Genomic DNA, 24,180 nt, shown 5'->3' with positions numbered 1-24,180 from the left:
AAGGGAGATGTTCAATGAATTTCCAATTTCTTTGCAATCATTTAAGAAAAGGCTAGGAAAACAACAGATAGGGAATCTGCCAACTGGCCGACTGCCCTAAATGCAGATCAGCAGTGATTGATTGATTGATTGATTGATTCATTGATTCATTCATTCATTCATTCATTATCCTTTACATTGCTGAGATAAAGTCTCCTTTGCAAACGCCCCGTGCTTTCTTTTCGTTGGTCATCATCTACACTTTCATTACAATCAGTGTCATTTTCCGCGAAATCACTAAAATCGCAATATATTCATCTTCCGATACTAATGTGGATAACACCTTATAACGTCGGATTTGCCGGGATGAGTGGCTCAGACGGTTGAGGCGCTGGCCTTCTGACCCCAACTTGGCAAGTTCAATCTGGCTCAGTCCGGTGGTATTTGCAGGTGCTCAACTACATCAGCCTCGTGTCAGTAGATTTACTGAAACGTAAAAGAACTCCTGTGGGAGCAAATTCTGGCACCTCGGAGTCTCAGAAAACCGAAAAAGTAGTTAGTGGGACGTAAAGCAAATACTATTATTATTAGATTGCGCTCTTTGCTGGCGGGCGACGTAACTTCCTCATCCCTGACGCGGCTTCTCTGCTAGCTTGCGCGCTGGACATCCCACAGCTCATGAAGCAGGGTGTGGTATTTGTAGTAATGACTCATGAATGGATCAATGGATATTTAGTATACGACTTTCTATCAACTGCATAAAGATGGCTGTGTATATGCTCACGGAGTTTGAATAATTTCTGATTTTAACATTGCAAGTATTGCGTAGTTATAATCGGATGTAGCCTATGTCTCGCTGGTAATATTACGGGCGCAGCACAGCAGATTGCGAGCGCAGCAATATAAAGAATGTTAGTAGTTAGTCTTCGCTGTTTATTGGGTCCAATTGCTCCGCCATGAACTGAGAAATCTTCACCAACTTTTTCTTACAAACATTATTCGATCTTCATGCAAAGCGCTTGCCTTCAGTATCTTAGACCTCTACTTGAAGTTCATCCAATGATATGTTTTTAATTTGCTTACATTATGTGTATGACTTATTTCCTTTACATTAGTGTCAGCAAGGCCATACAACTGTTAGAACTTATGTGAAAGACACGCAATTTAAAGCAATTAGTACCTAAAACCTATTAGTTTTACTCTAGCGGCATGTAAATGCCACACTCTGAAGCATTTGTGCTTGTTTACGTTACCTGTATAACTTAACGGCGTTAAGCAAGGTCATACAATCGCCAGAACTTATGTGAAAGATACGCATTTTAGACCAATTAGCACTTCTCCAACAGCATGTTCTGAAGCTCTTATTTTACGAACTTTTATCATATTTGTGTTTAACTGAAAGATACAAATTTAAAAACGTCAGTATCTGTAGTGAACTGTAGCTGCTCTATAAGGGCATTAAGTTTGCCATAATACTAAAATACATGTGCTTTTATCATCTTTGTATCTCATCATCATCTAACTTTTAAGCTTGTCTAAGTCATATTTGTTTATTTTAATTAAAATATCATGTTGAAAAATGTATTCTTTTAGGAACTTTCGACTGAATTGTATAATTGAATGTTTATGGCTGATAATGACCCCGGACACGTCGAAACTGGAACCAAATAAATATTAAACTCTAATGTAAAAACTGCACTGCAAATGTATATTGTACTGAATAGATGGAATCGTAAATTTTACTTAAATAAATACATATGTCAGTAAAAGAAACTTTGTGATTCTTGTGCTACAGAAGTTGTGCAGTCACATGTTCTAATGTAGAAGTTAAATGAAAGATGGACGACGTGTTGGTGTTCATAAATATTGTATAAAAGAAGAATGGTATTATTTTTCCTTTCTTGGTTTTCTTTATATTCACAAAGCGTGCATATGTCAAAGACAATGTTTAAATTATTTTAAAGACTCCTATGTAGAATAATTTTTACAGAAAGGTGGATAAAATGTTCATGTAAATAAATTTCATACAACAAGAATAACATTAACTTTTTTCTTTATGAATTAATGCATAGCCTATTCATAAGAGTGTACATGCCAGAATTTGAAGAAACGGTGTACTGTAATACTTACATTGTGAATAAATATGTTTAATTGATAACAAAACCAAGAAAACTCTTGTTTTGCTAAAATTACTAACAATTTCTTTACTAATATTTTGTGTAGAAATCAAGTTTTGAAAAAAAAAAACCTGTTGACTTTTGAACCCTTATAGAGCTTACAATTCTTAAATTAAATAAATTCCGAAGATCACCCTTAATAAGCGCTAATCTACAAGAAAAGCAAGTTTACAACTATGAAGCTGTTCTCGGAAAACAGTTTTTGCCTCTCCTGTAATTTTTTTTTCACAAAGCAAGTTTTGCAAAAACAATCCTCAATTACACTCTTCGAGCGTTTGTTGTAGCACATCACTATTTCTTGTTTATTATGGTTCCTTCATCAGGGTGTAACGGTCGTAGCCGTGTTGAAACACCGGATCCCGTGAGATCTCCGAAGTTAAGCAACATTGGGCGTGGTCAGGAGTTGGATGAGTTGCCACGCGCTGTTGGTGGGGGGTAAGGGAATGGAGGAGCGGAAAGGAACTGGCCACCCTACCGTACGTAAACTCCGGCTCAGGAACACCTCTGCGGAGGTTCGGACCTGCCTCCGGGCAGAATAACCCTTACCTTACCTCATCAGGGTGTGAGAGAATCTCGGCTTTGTTAATGCGCTGACGACACTCGTTTCCAAATTACAGTACAGAACACAAAGACAGACATTTCTTGCCGAATACTACTCGGCCATCTTACAAGTTAGATCCATTATGAATACACACGAACTAAAAAGGGTTAGGAAGAAAATTTACATATTCTTTCTCTGTTACGGTATAGTAGCGAAATTTCCTTCCGATCCGCGTCACACAGGTTCCGCTAAATACAGGTAATGAATGTTAAACCATAGTTCACCCGACCGGAAAAAAATTCCGATATGGCTAATTTTCCGGTTCATAAAGGTTCCGCCAAAGTATGGTTTTACTATTATCGTTCCCTCAGTTCTGAGGATCGTAATCTGCGAAGAGGCTGTTGGTCACTTGTCTCAATCTTTTGCAGTCCTCAGCCATTTTTATTCTTGATAACGTTCGACTATCGAGTGCGAACTCGTCCACGATCCGTGAACATTTCCAAGAATGATCTGTTTTTCTATTCCCACGTCGCACAGTGTGTCCAAACAATTGTAACACTCTTTGTTTACGTATTGATGATAATTGGATTCTGACGTTTATAATGAAATCATTGGTGCGAAATGATGTCCAAGGTACATTCTTCGCCAGTACCACATTTCAAAAAATCGATTTTCTTCACGTCTCTAGCACGAAGAGTCAACGTCTCGGCCCCATAGAGGAAAACTGGAAATGGATACTACCTCATTTTCAGTGATAACGAGACAGAGCGACAAATTTGTTGTTAGTCATTACCATAGCGTATCGAAGAGGAAGTGCGACGTCTTCACGAGTTACCGTGGACCGCCGCACAGATGGCACTGCCATCCACAGTGATGTCTGAGCGAGAGGATAACAGAGGCATCATCGGGACTACTACTTCAAAATCTACTAAGAAACTCAAGCATGCAACTTACGTTTGAAAATGATTTCATGTGCTGGACACCTTGGAATATTTCCTGGATGATTTCGCTGCCTTGGAAGTAACCAGCTCCCTTCTTATCTCCTTCGTGCGGAAGAAGAATCGACATTTCAAGTAGTGGAATACGAGTTTTGGTAGCAAACACAGCACATGATCTTCACAGCACCCCAACTGCGATGACTTCGCTTTAATAACATCTAATTTATCCGAGCACCCGAAGAAAGTGTCACCCCATAAACTATCCATACACGATAGCTTTTACGCAACAACATTTTCCAATCGCAGCAACGCATTATAAACACTTTCCGACGCATACGTGAGATATGTGGCGCTTTGCATTGAGCCGTAATCTTTAATTAGTGTTAGGGAAGCAGGCACACTATCAGTCGGTTTGCCGAAAAGGAAAGGACGACATAAATCACACTGAATCACTTTTGAAATATTCCTCACTATGTATCCGGCCAAATGATACACTAAGTACTCTTTGTTACAATTCCGCCCACTTAACTCAGGTAAACTGTTTTCCCAGTCTGGTATTTGAATGTCATTTTCGATGTTCAAAATTTTTTCCCTGATATCATCTACAGCGTGTGTCTTCACTGCACGATTTTTACTTTCAATTTCTCTTGCAAGAATACGCATTTGATTAACAAGAGACGTCAATGGGGATTCAGCTCTATACTCACAGTTTCCGCCAGACGATAAGGCAAGTTTAGACGGTACGTAAATAGACTGCAACGTGTATAAACGTAGAAAGTCAATAGTGGACGGATGATCATCACAACTTAGTGATCGCAGGATACCGAAATGACGTTCTAGGGGATCTTGATTAAATTTTCCTGTCAAAACATACCTATAATTGTGTTCCCACAAATATTCAGACACTTCTAAGGTACTTTCCACGGTAACTCTTAAGGACTCCAGTGTCCTTTGTGAAGCGAATGAATTTTGAGTATCTCTGAGAACATTCTGCCATTTAATTAATGTTTCATGTGCCTGTGATCCTTTATACAGTGCTTGAGTGAGAATAGACGAATTTAATGCGTCAATCAGACAGTTCAAATCGATTGTGAAAATTTCTGTTTGTTTACTGTCTTCTAAACCCTGTGTTTAATACCCCGATAGAATGCTATACCATTAGCGACTGATCTACTGAATAGTTGAAATGCCAGTCTTACATTCATTCGCTGAAACGAATTAGGATCCAAGTGGGCAGAGGTCAGTTTGTAGCAAACTTTCAATCCGGAAAATTCAGGAGACGAGTCACATTCGTAAAGTTTTCTGTAGAATGAATAATCAACGATATTGCCATTATAATTAACCTGTCCTTTGTCATGAAAATTATTTCTTACACATTTAAATATATGTGGCGAGTCTGAAAATGCCCACAATTTTCTGCTGGAGTCAGCTGGATTGGAAATATAACACTTCAGATTCTTTATGTTACCAGATATTCCTAAGCATTTCCACAACTTTTTATTCGACTGGCTACCATCCGATGTGAAACCCATGATTCGGACACTTACTTGCTCTAATTGTATGATGACTTGAATGATAATGTTTCCAATTATATCACCAGGGGTGGCGTTCCGGCTAGCATATATCGCTATGGGTTGTATCCAGTTATATAGAAAAGGAACAAACATAAAAACTACAACATGATTTGCCAACTGACCCTTGCTTTTATCTTCAGTAAATTTCCCCAAATCAACAAAACCATTCACTTGCAACGATTCCGAGTTAAAGCGAATTTCTTCTCGTAACTTCACCTCGTCAAATAACAACATCCCTAAGCGTTCATGTTCCTCCTTTCCATAAAAAAAATCTGCTATGGTAGCGGTAGCATGCTCATTTATGCCTACGAACATTTTAGGCCCTTCACCAAATTTCTCAAGTGGGATTCAGAAGGCAAAGGCAGCAAGTCATGATTTAAACAGTGCCGATAACCCTTGGGAGACTTTATTTTTAAAAGAAGTGCATCAAGAAGAAATTCATTACTATATCTCATTCCTTTTTTTACTTTTCGCTTGACATTTCTTTAACATTGTATCGACTATAATTTTCTGTTTTTTGCCGAGAGAACCGAACTGTTTTAACTCAGTGAAATTTCTCTTTGATTTTATATCAGAAATGTCTTTTTCAAGAACATGTATCTTAGCTTTAGCGACATTGAATTGATTTTGCGTTCTAATGAAATTGCGTTTCTGATTCTTCAATCTCCTCTTTAATAGCGCAATTGTTTTCCTAGCATCTGCGACATTAGAGCTATATTCAACTACTGAGCACACAGGTTGATCACTATCACTGATATTTACGATATGTTCAGGGCTTTTATTAGAGAAATCTCTTCGTGTGGATTGCCTATTCGTGGGGGAGTTGCGTTTCTTAACTGCCTTAGAAATATACTTGGGTAGATTAGGAAATATGTGAGGAAATGCTTCTGTTTTTAATTTCCAGCGCTGTCTTGGTATCTCTACTCTTTCACCATTCACCGTTAAACGAGTCTACTTTTACTAGAAAGTCATCGCAAAAATGAATGTCACAAACGAAACAGTTATGAGTTAATTTTCGGTCTTTTCTATGGATATCCTTCTCCCATTTCAGTAAAACACCACTCTCTTTAGGGGGCGTAAAGAAATGCCTACCTGAAGACGATCGGTCATATCCAGATCTGCAGCCGGGTACAAAACACGAGGGCATGATGTGATAGTTTCCTCCAGCATTGATATACGTTGCCTTATAGCACAATAGCGACAAAGACCGAGGTATTTAAAACATAACACTTCTCACACAACTCAATCGTGAATACACTAATAATGCAAACTGTCGAAACATCTCTGACAGCTACAGTAATGAGCAATAAAAATTACTACATCTGAAGGCAAATATAACGCGGGCTAATGGCCAAGGGTCTCTGTTGACATCGCAATCGCCTGTGCTGCTACCAAGCGGGTGTCCCACCAATCTCTTGAGCTCTCTTACAGGGAAGGGAGAAGATGTCGCACTTCCTCTTCGATACGCTATGGTCATTACATTACATGACTGTTCTTCTCTTAATGTCAGGAGACAGCTTCCTGAACTGGAAATACCTGAACCAAGGTAAGCTTAAAGAATTTGTGACATGTTCTCCAATTCATTAAAGACGTCAATGTTGGCTAATTTCTCGTTCTATCACAATGATTATTTTGGTATTGTTCATGTTAACCTAAAGTCCCATTTGAGGAATGACATTTTTGACACGACAAATGAGCTCTGCCATTTCCTTCTCATCACTAGCAATGAGTGCAGTATCGTCTGCATAACGGAGGCTGGATATTTTCTTACCACCAACAGGAAATCCACCATCCTATTCCTCAAGTGCAGCTCTCATTGTGTACTTACCATAGTTATGAAGAGCACGGGAGACAGAGCACAGCCCTGCCGGATAGATACCTTTCTGGATCTTGACATTCCAAGACAGTTTGCAACTTATTTTTATCATAGCCGAGCTGGCTACATACAAATTCCTTACCAGCCAAACCAAATGTGCCTCAACACTCATTTCCAAACAAACATGCCATTTTTCCTCCCACTTAAGACAGTAGTCTAAAAAGCTGATGGTGAGAAGTTTAAATTCGCTTTCTTTTTTTAAAAAAATCAACTGTTAATACCTGTTCCCTTGTGGCGTTACCTCTAACTAATCCAGCTTGTTCAGGGAGGACCTCTGAAGCAAGGAAAGCTTGAAGAATCTCCTTAAGTATATACAGAATGTCGGAAACAAAGTGAAACCAGTATATGCGCGTTACAGCGTTGGTAATACTGATGAGGAATGTGAAAAAATTACGTCGATATCTAACGCCATGGTCATTTGATCAGCTGGTTGAAGTTGGCCAATCAGATCGCTTCGCCGGCGAATTGAAATGGGCTTTACGAGGCGGTGTTGCTAAATGTGCAAGTAGATTGGTCGGGCTTGAGAGCCATCATCAAACACTAAGACACCGTGGGTTCCAGCTTGCTATGGGCCGAGCCTATCAGCAGGGAGGTCCTTGTTCAAGTATCTCGCATGGAGAAGTTCATTTCTTCTATTGGTCATAAGACACGTGCAGTTTAACAACACCGCCTCGAGTCGCCCGCGAAACGATCTGATTGGTTAACTGCAGCAGCTGGTAAAAGGACAACGCTTAATCACTGTAGAGCCCGGATTTCCATGCACTGTCATATAGAAAAACATGCACAATAAACTGGAAAATATGCACTGTCAAAATTCAGTTCGTTTTGAAACATTGTACAACAAAGAAATTCTCCAGATTGTCTTGATTGAAGCTCATCCTTTTATCTGTCAGCACATTCTTGAGCACAAAAAAATATTTTTCTACGTCACATGACATTACAGGTGCATACTTCAATGAAGACATTTGGGACAAAGTGACGTCAAACTGTACTTCTTTTGCATTTTCACCACAATACGTCTATATATATAACAAGAGTTTTGTCTGTACATTGCTCAGAATTCAAAAAGGATGGCATTTCTGTATCAGACGTGTCCACAGTGACAAGGAAATGCACCTTTTAATTTTCCGTAATTTCTGTCTGTCTGTCACGAGAAAACGGCTGACGAAAATTTAATGAAAATCGTTATGTAAAGTCGGGAAATAAGAAACTACAGTCTACGCTATAAATAATTTCGTAAGACACTCCAATATCACAGAGTCGAAAGAATGCTAAATGTGAAGGCCTACAATACAGAAAGCTCATAACATTGAACAATAATAACATTACATTGACCATTGTTGTCATGTGCTTTGTGTCTTCTGTTGCCAGTCATGTCCAATAGATGGGAATACTGCTGTATACCGAGTATTTTTTGTTTTACGTCACACCGACACAGATAGGTCTTACGGCGACGATGGGATAGGAAAGGGCTAGAAGTAGAAAGGAAGCGGCCCTGGCGTTAATTACGGTACAGCCCCAGCATTTGTCTGGTGTGAAAATAGGAGACCACGGAAAACCATTTTCAGGACTGCCGACAGTGGTTTTCGAACTCACTACCTCCCGAATGCAAACTTAAAGCTGCGCGTCCCTAACCGCACGGCCAACTCGCCCGGTTGTACCGAGTATAACAGCCTGCCTGAATATTGGCGGGAAGTAGCTGGGGAGTCTTCTTAAGCATGCCATTCCTCTGGTTCATAAATTTTCTTATACTACTGGTACGTAACAAACTGGTTCATCATAGCATTCGAGCTATTCAATCCCTACCCTGAGGCACTGATTGGAATGAGCAGTGTGTGTATTTAACGGAACAATGGCAGAGGAGTGTTCATGGCTGTCTGCGGCCTGGTCATTCCAGCACTGGAACTTTGGACTGTTAGATCGGCATCGTAAGTACTGTTCGTTAAAAGTGAGAAAATGTGATGTTTTCATTTGAGCGAGTATTTTATATTGCTTTTAATCCCTAAATTCCTACTGACGTTTTTGTAATGGCCAAAGTTAACTGTGGTTAGGAAAACCGCAGTCTTTCTTAGAATCCCGTAGCGAAGCACGGGTACATCAGATAGCCAAGCTTGACGGATTCAAAATCAGGATTTGAACGGATTACTTTGTTGAACTTATATGTAGCTGCCGCAGCTACTTCTCCGTGCGATGATGGCGGACACTGAGACGCATTTGAATGTCATCAATAACTGGTAATGATTGCCAGCTGCGATAACAAAGTGACGAATGAGACACCGGGTAGGAAAATCCAGGATAACAATGGCAGAGGGTTCAGTGCAAAGCCAAGGTTTGTAAGCTGCTAGCTCAGTTCGTGGTGAGCAGCCGGACAAGCAGCTTACTCCGCTCTAGCTAGTGAGACTTGTCAGTGGGCCAGTCTTCGGACATAGTTTACCGTTTAATACACTGAATTGTGGAAAAGTTTAGTAACAGTTAGTTACAATGGCTGACCCCCTAGATACGGGCAGTCCATTAAGTTGGCATTAGAGACATGTTATATGCACGACTCGCTACCTCAATTAGATTCGGTGAACCATAGACCTACTCTGTCGAACGGAACAACACAATTTCAACCAGCACCTGCCAGTTATGATCATCAACAATTAGCATGCTATTCTCATCAGCAACACCAGCATCAACAGCAGCAGCAGGACCAGCAACAACATCACGGCGCTCAGAACACGGGCACACATACCCCCTCACTACAAGAGAGCATCACACCCGCGGGTAATAATGTATGTACTCCTCATTACGGAAATGACCTACTAGATAATAGTGTAGATGTACCTAATCAACCAGCTAAACGATCTTGCGGACAAATGGTAGGACAGTCAAATGGAACCATAAACGAAGTCGAAAAGTTGATAGACATGGATATGTCAGACGCCAGTACTTCAACATCTAGTAATCCCTCCGTCCAAGACGTGCCAGTAAATACTAACTCAAGTTCAAATAAACTCAGTTCTGATAAGAGAGCGCCTACCTATCGAAGTAAAGACAATAGATATAGTCGCACAGACATAGGCCCGTACTGTATTTTCGTAGAAAGTTTGGGCAGTAAAGTTGGTCATCTACACCCTATGTCGATAGGTGAACTGCTTTTTCAACATAACAATGCCTTTAAAATGGAAGTGGTTGACATCCGCCCTATTGGAAGAAATCGTTTAAAAATTGTAGGTCGCACGGCAGGATCTGCAAATTTAATTGCACAATGTGATGTTTTTAAACAAAGCAATTTATAAGCTTACATTCCCAATTTTCTGATCCATAAACAGGGTATAATCAGAAATGTCGACACCACGTTAAGCGAGCAGGAAATTTTAGAAGAAATTGACTCTCCATATCCAGTTGTGCGTATAAAGAGATATACCAAAAGATCACTTACGAACCCAGATCAAGTTATAGCAATCCCAGTGTGTCTCGTAACTTTTCGATCGCAGTCCCTCCTCACTCATATAGCTATATTGGGAACTCGCTGTGCTGTGGAACCGTATGTTGCTCCGGTAGTGCAGTGTGACTTATGTTTACGTCTGGGTCACAGGCAAGGACAATGTAAGTCAAGAGTAGCGCGCTGTAATAGATGTGTGGGTCCACACTTAACAGAAAACTGTGACAATACCACGGAAATGTGCTGTGCACTCTGTCAAGGTCAACATTTTGCTTCAGATAAGAACTGTCCGGTGTACGTTAGACAGCGAGACATGAAAAGGGCAACTGCTTATAACACACCTTCTATGCATACATCAACAGAGCAGCAAAGTCAGGGATACGCTCAGGTGGTTGCTACTGTACCACAATACAGTAGTCGCGAATAATTTCCTCCTCTACCAACAAAACCACTACAAAATTCATTTATAATAAACAATCAGTATCATACAGCTTTGCCATCAATGCAATGATCACAACAGTTATCCCATCCACAATATCAAGGACAGCAGGAACAAGGGCTACTCTCACCGCATCATGCCACGCCTACGCAACAACTTCCCTCTCTCTCCACTCTACGTCCTACTCGCCGCCAAGAAGCTCTCCCTTCCATCCCAGCTTACCCTCCCCCACACCAACGAGTGCTTGCTCCCCAACAATTACCAATTACACCTATCAGACAAAACCCATACCCTCCTCGTCCACATAACATTCCATCAATCGAAATAATTTCATTATAAAAGAATTAGTCTAACTTATCATGCATATAATCACCTCGTCTCAGACAACACCGATAGAAAATCCCCTTGTCATTCGGGAATTAATATCTAGCTTAATAAATAAATTCAATGGGTTTTAAGGTCCTGCAGTGGAATGCTAGATCTGCCATTGCTAATAAGGAAAGCTTACAGCACGAACTTGGTTGCAGAGATATCAAGGTGGCAGCGATTTCCGAGACGTGATTCAACGCATCAAAACTTATAAGATTTCGAAATTATAATATTCTACGAGACGATTGGTTCGATGGGAAAGGAGGCACAGCACTTTTCATACATAACGCAGTTCCTTTTAAGGTATTGCCTGTCACAGTGGGGGTAGATCCTGGTATACAACTCGTTACAGCACGTATCCATTCACCTGCGCTTGAGTTCATTTGCCTTTCAATATATTGTAAACCAGGCAGAATTATAACACCGGCAGTTTGAAATCAAATTTTATCTCCTTTGGCACCACCGTACCTTATATGCGCCGACCTCAACGCACACAGTACTACCTGGGGGTGTGCCTTCACCGACCGACAGGGTTGCAATATTTTAGACAGTCGACACTTTCAATCTATCCATACTGAATGACGGCTCACCAACACTAGTTCCGTCCTTATATCACCGTCAATCGGCAGTTGATATAACAATGTGCTCTCCCGCCATTGCCACAATCACCCACTGGAATGCACTTAAAGACTCGCTTGGTTCAAATCACTATCCAATACTTATAAACATTGATATTTCTCCTACAAGTAACCCCTCACCATATCCATCAAGCAAGTGGAATATGCATGGTGCAGACTGGACGCTTTTTACGGCTAAAATACACGCTATTTCCGGACCCAAACATCCGCCATGAACAATTGTAATGCCTTTGTCGAGATGATGGAACGTGTTGCTCATATATCTATCCCCCTGAGAAAACCTCCTGGTCAGAAAAACACTCCAACAGTATGGTGGAACGCTGATTGTTCCCGCGCCATTGCTCTCCGGCGGACGGCTCTCCGGGAATTCCGAACACACCTTACCCAAGAAACATACCTCCAATATCAAAAAATTCTGCTCGAACTAAGCGATTTTCCAAGCAAACTAACAGAAATTACAGTACTCAGGATTCTTGGTTAAAGGATTTCGCTGATAGAATTACGCCACCATCACCTAGTTATCCACCTTGTACATTTAATGAAGAGCACTTTCTCTGTTCGCCATTTACAATCAACGAGCTGCGTGTGGCCATTAAGAACTCCACCAATACAGCACCGGACATCGATGAAATCGGATACCTCATGTTACAACACCTTCCTGACGAAACATTGCAGCTTTTCCTCCGGATTGCCAATGAACTTTGGTTTCAAAAATGCATACCTGAGTCATGGAAGACACAAATTGTAGTACCCATCCTCAAGCCAGGGAAAGAGCCAGGAGATCCAGCAGGATATCGAGCTATTGTCCTTTCTTCCTGCATTGGTAAAACGGTGGAAAGAATGATTAAAAATCGCTTGGATTGATGGCTAAAATCACAATCTCTGCTACCTTCTACACAAAATGGATTCCGCAAGGGTCGTGGCACGTATGATAACCATGCCATATTAACCACAGCGATTCATACAGCTTTTCTAAATAAACACTACATTTGTGGTCTCTTTTTGGACATATCCGTTGCGTATGACAACGTACGAATACCAATACTAATGGACAAACTGATTGCTCTTGGATTGCCTCCAACTTCTGTGTCGGGTATATATCAATTTATACATGTCAGATGGCTTTATTTTCGTTATAACCATAGACATCTCGGGCCACGACGATCAACCCAAGGACTCCCTCAAGATGCAGTACTTAGTCCCCTACTGTACACTATTTTTACCCGAGATTTGGAAAATATTCTGCCTCCAAGAGTTAGCATTCTTCAGTATGCTGACGACGTATGCATGTTTACCTCAGCGACAACAGTACCTGCTGCCAAGTGTCGCAGCATGTACATCAACATGGGTTAGACCTCTCTGCAAGTAAATCCTCGGCAGTAATATTCACAAAAAGATGAATTGTACCACCAATTTACAACTTCATCCTGGGATCACAGAGCATCTTAGTTCAACCACAAACCAAATTCTTCGGACTTGTGTATAATTCCCGTCTCACGTGGACTGTTCATATGCAACATATTATTCCAAAATTGGAACAAGGGATCAATATCCTTCGCACATTAATTCGAACTTGGTGGGGAGCACACCCATCTATACTCTTAGTGCTTTATCGCACGCTGATCCGTTCGAAGATGGAATATGGAAGCATGTTTTATTTCAGTGGCAATAAACGCCTACTAAATAAACTAGATAGTATTCAATTTCAGTGCATTCGCATATACCTTGGAGGTATGAGAACCACGCCAACTAATGCTCTTCTCTTAGAAGCCGCAGAGATGCCCTTGACTATCCGTGTACAGTTTCTTTCAGATAAGTTCATACTAAAGCAAACTCACACTAAAAATTCAACAGTTCTAATACCTCTTCGCAGATTACAACATTTAGCAGACGATCAAGACCGGCTTTCTCTGAATCAAAGATATCTCCTGCTGCAAAGTGTCACATATATATACTCACTACTGACCCAAAAAGAGTGTGGCAGACACATATGGTATTCCATTTGAGTACTGCATATGCCCTATGGAAGTGGATAGATCACTAACATATCTACAAAAAGATCACAGATTGGCGCAGTTACGTCAACAGAATTTGACTCTCCGGTATCCTTCGTCTGTTAAAATTGATACTGATGGGTCAAAAATACCAATAAGTGGCGTAGGATGTTCATTCTATTGTCCTGATCAACATGAAGCTCAAGGTTTTCGTTTGCCAGAACATATTTCTATCTAAGCAGCAGAAGCTATTGCCATTATAGAAGCGCTCGAGTATGCCAGACGATTCTACCTAAGAGTATCACTATCATTACCTATTCATTGAGCGTCCTTTCCGCACTATCTACACCGCTTATCCTCCAGAAACCCAATATCTACCAGATCAGTATTATTCAAAAAACATATGAACTCCTAGGACGCGGTTCTTAAGTAAACTTCGTATGGGTCCCAGCCCACATCGGGATACCACATAATGAATATGTAGATGACTTAGCGAAGAAAGCATGTGTCAGTGGACAGGTCCTGAATACTCCCAGCAACTTCATGGATTATACAGTAATTATGTTCCAACGAGCCTATAGTCAGTGGTCACAGAAGTGGGAGGAAACAAAGACCCACGAAGGTAAATTCTACTCAACGATTGAACAGAATCCCCCGTGACGTCCTTGGTTTGCACAATGGAACACTCAACGACGATTCATCTCGACTATCACTCGAATGCGCTTCAATCACGGAAGTTTTAGAAGTCACCTTTATCGCATCAACGTGGTGGACACACCATATTGTTCCTGTGATGGCCAGTCTATTCAGGACCTAAACCATCTATTTTTTGGATGTGCTCATTACCACCAACAGCAAAATGTGTTTATGACAGCTCTGCTTCACGTTAAGCAACAGTCACCAACCTGTGTAAATACACTTCTGGCGACCAAAAACAAAACAAAAAAAGTGTATACTATTATTGGAAACTATTTAACAACTTGTCTACAAATTTGATTGATTTTTTTATGGAAATGCATGTGATTTTAATATATGATGTGCAACATCTATGTCTTTTATATGTATTTATATATTTCACACTGTGACAATGACTTGTAAAGTTCAAACCAGCGTACTGTAATATCCAGGTGGCTGTTTGGTCTGTAACTGATCTAAAGCCAAATATTTTTTTTTAAAGCTGCTAGGTCAGTAATGCGGCGTCACACAAGTGCGATACAAGTTTTATTTTGTTCGTCTAAAATGAGCCGTCAACGAGTAATGTACAATTGACGGTTCGATTTATAACAATGTATAAGCGGAACAGCTTATTCCTAAGAATTACAGAGATCGACACAGATAGGTCTTATGGCGACGATGGGACAGGAAAGGCCTAGGAATGGGAAGGAAGCGGCCGTGGGCTTAATTAAGGTACAGCCCCAGCATTTGCCTGGTGTGAAAATGGGAAACCACGGAAAACCATCTTCAGGGCTGCCGACACCGAGTTCGATAACTGCAGTCGCTGAAGTGCGGCCAGTATCCAGTATTCGGGAGATAGTAGGTTCGAACCCCACTGTCGGCAGCCCTGAAAATGGTTTTCCGTGGTTTCCCACTTTCACACCAGGCAAATGCTGGGGCTGTACCTTAATTAAGGCCACAGCCGCTTCCTTCCCACTCCTAGCCCTTTCCTGTTTCATCGTCGCCGTAAGACCTATCTGTGTCGGTGCGACGTAAAAAAAACAACTAGCAAAAAAAAAAGTGGCTGCCGACAGTGGGGTTCGAACCCACTATCTCCCGGATGCGAGCTCTCAGCTGCGCGCTCCTAACCACACGGCCAACTCGCCCGGTGGTTGACAGTTTACCAACTTAAGTGCTGTATTAATAGTTTTTTGAGATTTTGATTCAATATTTTACAATAAGGTCCGCCTCTGTGGTGTAGTGGTTAGCGTGATTAGCTGCCACCCCCGGAGGCCCGGGTTCGATTCCTGGCTCTGCCACGAAATTTTTGAAAAGTGGTACGAGGGCTGGAACGGGGTCCACTCAGCCTCGGGAGGTCAACTGAGTAGAGGTGGGTTCGATTCCCACCTCAGCCATCCTGGAAGTGGTTTTCCGTGGTTTCCCACTTCTCCTCCAGGCGAATGCCGGGATGGTACCTAACTTAAGGCCACGGCCGCTTCCTTCCCTCTTCCTTGCCTATCCCTTCCAATCTTCCCATCCCTCCACAAGGCCCCTGTTCAGCATAGCAGGTGAGGCCGCCTGGGCGAGGTACTGGTCATTCTCCCCAGTTGTATCCCCCGACCAAGAGTCTGAAGCTCCAGGACACTGCCCTTGAGGTGGTAGAGGTGGGATCCCTCGCTGAGTCCGAGGGAAAAGCCGAACCTGGAGGGTAAACAGATGATGATGATGATGATTTTACAATAAAATTTTCACCAAAGGAACTACATTACACATTTATTACAATTAAATATACTTACGGCATGATTATACAATTAAAAATCATTTAGAATTTCACTACACACTAAGAAACTAACATACACTAAAGAGACTGCCAGACTGACGAATGCGCGCGGCGAGCGGGTGAATCATACTTGGTACCCTTCTTTACAGCACATGGGATATGCTGCTGCGCGGTTTTTCGCTACTTGCTGTGCAGATCGGTTAGATGCGACGAACGATATTTTTTGGGTATCCCCGCTAGTAATTTTGTTATTAATTAGAGAAATTAAACGAAATAATTACCTGATAAGACAACAGGGCTTGTACAAATTGCTGTTTCTTTAATAATCCTCAGTACCAGTGGCTAAAATGGAATTAAAATGTAAGGTTTTCTCCACAAAGTGAGTGTCCCCCCCACTGGCTCCCCCTAATCGCCGCTACTGGATGCCGGGAATTCATTCTCTCCGTCTCTCAGACATAGTCATACTATATAACACGGAAAAAGAGTCCCAAATTCTGCAAACCAAAATTCATGAAACACCCTATCATGCAAGTTAACATTATATATGCGCCAAACTCACAAGAAGAGTCCTATTGTGCTCTATAAACGTCCAAATATTCGATAGTAAATCCAAAGTCTTCAAAATATGCATTTTATCCTAAAAAAGGCCAAAATGTGCAAACATGCAGGGAAAAAGAACGCTTATAATCGTTAAGCCACAAAAGGAATATTTGCAAATTTGAAAATTGTAAATCCGGGCTCTGTTTACGGTCCACGTTGTTCCTGTACATCTTACTTGCATGTGAAATGTGGGCTAAGGTTCTGTCATTGTCACATATTTTAACGTTATTTGGCAACACTCGTGTTTATTACACAACAAGAAATACTCTGAAGCTTCTGTCTATGTGTAGTAGGTCCCGTCTGTGCTGCTTGCGTCTGTCGGATTCACATTTATGTGATGCGGAAAACGGAACGGGACAGATAGCAGGTGGTAGGAACAGCTCAGACAGTCCGCTAAGTTGAAATATGAAGGTGTTTCGGCTGGGAAAACTGTCACGAAGTGTCTGCCAACAGACTCACAGCCACGTGTCCTTCATTCTGGAGTGAACGTTGCGACATTCACAAACTACGCTGCTCTGCAAAACTTAAGGATGACATAGATGAAGCAACATAATATATCAACTTCTTCACCATGACGCAACAGCCCCGAAGGGCCATGGCCTACCAAGTGACCACTGCTCAACCCAAAGGCCTGCAGGTTACGAGGTGTCACGTGGTCAGGACGACTAATCCTCTAGGCCGTTATTTTTGCTTCCTAGACCGGGACCGCTATCTCACCGTCAGATAGCTCCCCAATTGTAATCACGTAGGCTGAGTGGACCTCGAACCAGCCTTCAGATCCAGGTGAAGATCCCTGACCTGGCAGGGGAATCGAACCCTGGGCCTCCGCGTAGGAGGCAGGCATGTTAGCCCTACACCAGGGGGCAGGCATAACATATCAACTACGCGGCGGAAAGGAATGAAAGTGCGGTAACATGTTGCCAGAGGTCTCCTACACGTGCATAGAAACCTGGCAAGTCAGCACGCCTATAGCGCCAAATGGGTCTGGCCCCACGAAACTAGGCAGTTGAAGACAGTGTGAGTCAATCAGCGAGCTGTTACGGTCCACTGTGGAGGTGGTATTCATTACATGTCCCAGGGACAACATTTGGAAACTGAAAGAAGGACGAAGTGTGACAAGTGTAAGTCAGGAGTTTGGTATTGCTCACAGCACTGTTTCACGAGCCACAGGCACGGCCATTGCCCGCCGATCATTACGTTGTGTTCCGCCAACACCCGCACCGTTTATGATGGTGGCAGGCCTGGGCTCGCGTGCTCTTCTCAGATGAGATCAGATTCAGTCTGAGTAGTAATTCTAGACGCACCCTCATCTGGCAAGAGGTGAGGAAAACGTAATGCATCCAGGAACATTGTCGAACATGATCATTTTGGTGGTCCAAGTGTTATGCTGTTGGGAGGCATAACGTTGCATGGGCGTACCGATCTCAAAATCTCTGAGCATGGTGTATTCACCGGTGAACGTTATTGTGATAGTGTACTTCTTTCCCATGTGCGTCCTTTTTAGGGTGCACTCGGCCCTAACTTCATTTTTATGGATGACAATGCACGACCGCATCGAACAGCGCAGGTGGAGGAGCTCTTGGAACGAGAGGATATTGCCCGTTCCCATCGAGCACGTGTGGGACATGTTGGGCAGACATATTGCAGCACGTCCACATGCACCAACGAACATCCTGCACTTGTCAACGGCGCTGGTGGAGGAACGGAACGCCCTTCCACAAGAACTCCTTACCAATCTTGTGGCCAGCAGGGGAACACGCTGCCCGTGGTGATGACACACCCTTTTAAGAACCATGTCCTTTCTTTTGTGATATCCAGAGGACCATCATAAGTCGCAGTGACTTACGTGTGTCCGACTCGTTGGCTGAACGGTCAGCGTTGTGGCCTTCGGTTCAGAGGGTCCCGGGCTCGATTCCCGGTCGGGTCGGGGATTTTAACCTTAATTGGTTAATTCCAATGGCACGGGGGCTGGGTGTATGTGTTGTCTTCATCATCATTCCATCCTCTTCACGGCGCGCAGGTCGCCTACGGGTGTCAACTAGAAAGACCTGCACCTGGCGAGCCGAACCCGTCCTGGGATATCCCGGCACTAAAAGCCATAAGACATTTCATTTTCACTTACGTGTAAGTTATTGTCTCTGTATAAAAAAAGTGTAATTATGTTCGTTTCATCGCATATTTCTTTCCTTGCCTACTGTACCATACTGTAGCAGTTCTTCAAGTTTCAACGAGCTATGTTACTTTGCAGTGACACGAGATGCGAAAGTTACTTTCGTCCTTAAGTTTTGCACAACAGTGTATTATGAGTAAGATTCTAGATAACAGCATATGCTTAAAAACCTTATATTATCCGCAGACAACCCGCGACTGTACTAACCTGCAGTTCAGGGCTGTTCTCGAAGCTGTAGGCAGACGGTCGACCCTCCAGTGTGGAGAAGGCCACGTTACCACCAGTCAGTGGAGAGATGTCAGAGTACTCCGCCGTGCACAAAGCTCGCGCCTCCTCCGGACCCTTCCTCGTGTAACTGCTGTCCGGCAGGCCGTACGTGTCTCGGCAGGTGGCACTGAAAACAGGACACAAATGTTAATACACAAGTATTCTTTACCTTCCAGGGATAGCAGGTGGCATTGCGTGGCACTAACCGAGGTTCCAGGTCGAACAGTAGAACAGTATTAAGGGAAGATAAGCACACCTTTCAAATCCCATTATCAATTTTGCCCTGTTGCTAATTTAAGGGTATAAATGACGGATTAGCAGGGCAGCGGCACGGCGTATATAGAGCAAACATACGCCCCCTTTACCCGGTCTAGAAAGTCAAGAATAACGGCAGAGAGGATCTATCGTGCTGACCACACGACACCTCATAATCTGCAGGACTTCGGGCTGAGCAGCGGTCTCTTGGTAGGCGATGGCCCTTCGAAGCTGTTGCACCGTGTGGTTTGGTAAGCCTCTTTCTCTCACGTGTCAGACAATGTGGGCTTGGAAGTTTTAATGTTCAAAACATTTCTTACAAGACAAGGTGGGAGTCCCATACAACGAAAAACATAACATTAAGCGATTTCCTCAATTGTGCCCAAAGTTGAAGGACTAAAGGGATCGGAAACGCTTCAAATTGTGAGTCATGGACAGCTCTATTAAACTTAAAACACAAATTTCCAAAATCACTTCCGGCCTAAATGCAGTTCCGGAAAAGAGCCCAAAATCGCTTGTTTCTTTACTCGTTTTCTTTTTTATTCAAATACCAGCCAAATTGGCTAATTTACATAACTCTTCCTGTAATGTGTTACTTCTTCTTTCAGTACCCTCAGACGTTTCTTTTTTTGAAAGATGTCCACACCGAATGTAGTTATAAGGTTTCAAGTGAAACTCTGCATTGACTCACATTAGCGCTCGTAGTGGTGCTTAAGTGAAACTCTGCATCGACTCATATTAGCGCTCGTAGTGGTGCTTAAGTGAAACTCTGCATTGACTCACATTAGCGCTCGTAGTAGTGCTTAAGTGAAACTCTGCATTGACTCATATTAGCGCTCGTAGTGATGCTTAAGTGAAACTCTGCATTGACTCATATCAGCGCTCGTAGTGGTGCTTAAGTGAAACTCTGCATTGACTCACATTAGCGCTCGTAGTGGTGCTTAAGTGAAACTCTGTATTGACTCATATTAGCGCTTGTAGTGGTGCTTAAGTGAAACTCTGTATTGACTCATATTAGCGCTTGTAGTGGTGCTTAAGTGAAACTCTGCATTGACTCATATTAGCGCTTGTAGTGGTGCTTAAGTAAAACATTGCATTGACTCACGTTAGCGCTCGTAGTGGTGCTTAAGTAAAACTCTGCATTGACTCATATTAGCCCTCGTAGTGCTGCTTAAGTGAAACTCTGCATTGCCTCATATTAGCGCTCGTAGTGGTGCTTAAGTGAAACTTTGCATTGACTCACATTAGCGCTCGTAGTAGTGCTTAAGTGAAGCAATGCATTTACTCATATTAACGCTCGTAGTGGTGCTTAAGTGAAGCAATGCATTGACTCATATTAGCGCTCGTAGTGGTGCTTAAGTGAAACTTTGCATTGACTCACGTTAGCGCTCGTTGTGGTGCTTAAGTGAAACTCTGCATTGACTCACATTAACGCTCGCAGTGGTGCTTAAGTGAAGCAATGCATTGACTCACATTAGCGCTCGTAGTGGTGCTTAAGTGAAACAATGTATTGAATCACATTAGCGCTCGTAGTGGTATATAAAGGCAAACTCCTAATTTAATCCACGGTCGAATTGATGCGTCGCTATAGCTACCTCCTTACCAGCCTTGACAATCGGGTCCACGCACTGTAATCACGGTCGACTTGATGCGTCGCTCCAGCTAGCTCCTTACCGGCCTTGACAATCGGGTCCACGCACTGTAATCGGAGTAATTACACAGCTCGACACGTGGCGCTGCCGGCAGACCTATTTGCGGTAGAAATGCATACTTCTTTATGGAAAATATATTTACTTTGGTTGCCGATTTATCGTAATTTAGAGTTATGCAGAATGTTACATAGGTTAATACTGTTAAAATGATTAATCTTAAAGGTTACTTTTGTTGATATTTGCCAAAATGATGTCGTGAAATGAAACTGCGGGGAGATGACTTAGTCCAGCTGACGTTCTGATATTGACCCTGATTCCCAATGTATCTTAATTTAGGGAATAAAATAGTATGTTACATTGACTAATATTGTTAAAATGATTAATCCTAAAGGCTACTTTCAATGATATGTGCCAAAATACCGTCGTGAAATGAAACTGCGGAGGATGGAGTAGTCCAACTGACGTTCCTTAATTGTGAGGAATAATAGTAATCGTTTTTATTATCATGGTATTTACATACATAGCAGAACTTACCACAATGCTTTTGTCTTCTGATGTTAATATTGAGATTAAGAGTCCTTGTTCAATTAGAGTTTTAAAATTCTTCAAGCGCTGCTCTCAGGAAGGGGGCTGGACAAAACATAAGAGTCTTACTTTTTCCATATTCGTTGTATGCAGAACATAAATATTTTGACTCAAACATGTTTAAATTTTAAAATCAATATATATAGTTTCAGATTACATTTCATACCTTTCACTAGAATATTAAATACCGGGCAAGTTTGCCGTGCTAAATTCAGACAATAATTTTTACTTGAAATGCAGTAGGGTGGAACAAGTGGCCACGCGGCGTGCAACTGTGAGCTGTGAGCTTGCATCTGGGAGATAGTGGGTTCGAACCCCACTGTCAGCAGCTCTGGAGATGGTTTTCCGTGGTTTCCCATTTTCGCATCAGGCTGCACCTTAATTAAGGCCACGGCCGGTTCCTGCTCACTGCTAGTCCTTTCCTATTCCACCGGCGTCATAAGACCTATCTGTGTCGGTGCGACGTAAAACAAATATGGTAGCGAAAGAAGAAGAAGAATTTTAAATAAGAATTCAGTGAGAGAAAAGTATTTTGAGTAAATAAATTGTAAACTGCTCTCTGCTCGATGATGATGATGCTTGTTGTCTAAAGGGGCCTAATATCTAAGTCATCGGCCCCATTGCTCAGATAACAACACTTCATACGTTGGCCTACAGTCATAGGAGTAGTGATTCTTACTTGTCAATGTTTAAATGTTAAAGTTCAGATTATCATGGATAAAATGTGTTGTGTTGCTGTCATATGGCAAATGCGACACCGCCTAAATGATTATTCTATGAAAGAAAATTCATGGGTAAAAATACGTGATTAGCGTGATTAGCGGCCACTCCCAGGCCGGGTTCGATTCCTGACCCTGCCACGAAATTTCAAACGTGGTACGAAGGCTGGAACGGGGTCCACTCAGCCTTGGGAGGTCAACCGTGCAGAGGGTGGTATCGATTCCCACCTCAGACATCCTCGAAGTGGTTTTCCATAGTTTCCCACTTCTCCTCCAAGCAATTGCCGGGATGGTAGCTAATTTAAGGCCATGGCTGCTTCCTTCCCTCTTCCTTGTCTATGCCTTCCAATCTTCCAATCCCCAACACAAGGCCCCTGTTGAGCATAGAAATTGGGGCCGTCTGGGCGAGGTACTGGTCATCCTTCCCAGTTGTATTCTCCGACCCGCAGTCTTGCGCTCCAGGACACTACGCTTGAGGTGGTAGAGGTGGGATCCCTCACTGAGTCCGAGAGAAAAGCCAACTCTGGAGGGGTAAACAGAGTAAGAAAGAAAGAAAGAAAGATCGAAGGTAAATACCCGACATAGAAACGGAAAACTAAGATGAGAGTGCTACATGCTTTTAGCCACTCCTTAGTTTTGCCCTGGTCTACAGAGAATTCGTGAAATGATAGTGTCCCTCTGCTCTCCCCCCCCCCCCCACGTTCGGAATACAAAAAAGGCACACAGCAACATATATTCGAATATTTCCTAACATAGTTAAAGAAAAACAAATCAGCACACCATTAAAAAACGAATTAGAACATAAATTAAAATCCTTTTTCAGGACGAAGTTACAGCGAGAAATCACTTTGTTCTTGTCTCCATAAAATTCCTGCTCGAAGTTCGAAAAGGTGCACAAGAATGTCACAAATTCCAAGATTTGTAAACACAATTTTAAAAATATAATTACCCCCCCCCACACACACACACCCTCACTAGCGCATAACTATCAGATCTCAATATCAAGCCAACAAGCACCTCATTGTGAACACACGACAGCAAAACAATATAAATAAAACTGAAAATGCGGCAATTTGCGGTATAAAGCTTCCTGTAGGAGGCCAGCGCTCCAGCGACATTGTGGTGAAACTTTCCAACTACAGCTTTATGCTGGGATTCACAAGCGACTGTCAAGACCGGTATAAGGAGCGCAGCGAGGGATCCAGTCGGCCGTGTTTAATCAAAGCCTACTAGATACTAGAAGGCCTGGACAGAGAGCCAGTTTCTTGCAATAAAAGCGAGGCAATAGTTTTTCTCTTTTCCACCGCTAGGTTTGCGTTTATGTTCTGTTGTTTGGCGCGAATTCTATGATTACGTGTGTTACTGCAACATGTTTTATGAGAAGAAATATCATATTAAACTTCATTTTATAAGGTAAGGCCTTGTCTAACATGAAATATGAAGAGTTTTGTCGTTGTTTAATTTATTTGGTCTTACGATTTGCAATATACGGATGGTTGCTGAGATGCATTTAACATTTGTTTAGTTATGTGCTTCCACATTGCCG

The 24,180-nt window shown here is 42.2% G+C and overlaps 1 protein-coding gene across 1 annotated transcript in view; it reads right to left on the bottom strand.

The window, feature by feature from the left end:
• The window catches only part of LanB2 (laminin subunit gamma-1), a 1,346,184-nt gene that overhangs the window by 682,970 nt on the left and 639,034 nt on the right, over positions 1–24,180 (bottom strand). Inside the window, exon 4 of the mRNA XM_067147161.2 lies at positions 19,364–19,550. Coding sequence (XP_067003262.1) covers positions 19,364–19,550 — 187 coding nt within the window. The remainder of the gene's footprint in view (positions 1–19,363; positions 19,551–24,180) is intronic.

This window comes from Anabrus simplex, chromosome 5 (genome assembly GCF_040414725.1).
Source record: "Anabrus simplex isolate iqAnaSimp1 chromosome 5, ASM4041472v1, whole genome shotgun sequence".
In the NCBI taxonomy this organism is placed as follows: Eukaryota; Metazoa; Arthropoda; class Insecta; order Orthoptera; family Tettigoniidae; genus Anabrus; species Anabrus simplex.
Note: the sequence above shows the minus strand (reverse complement) of the source record. Positions and strands in the feature narration are given on the sequence as shown.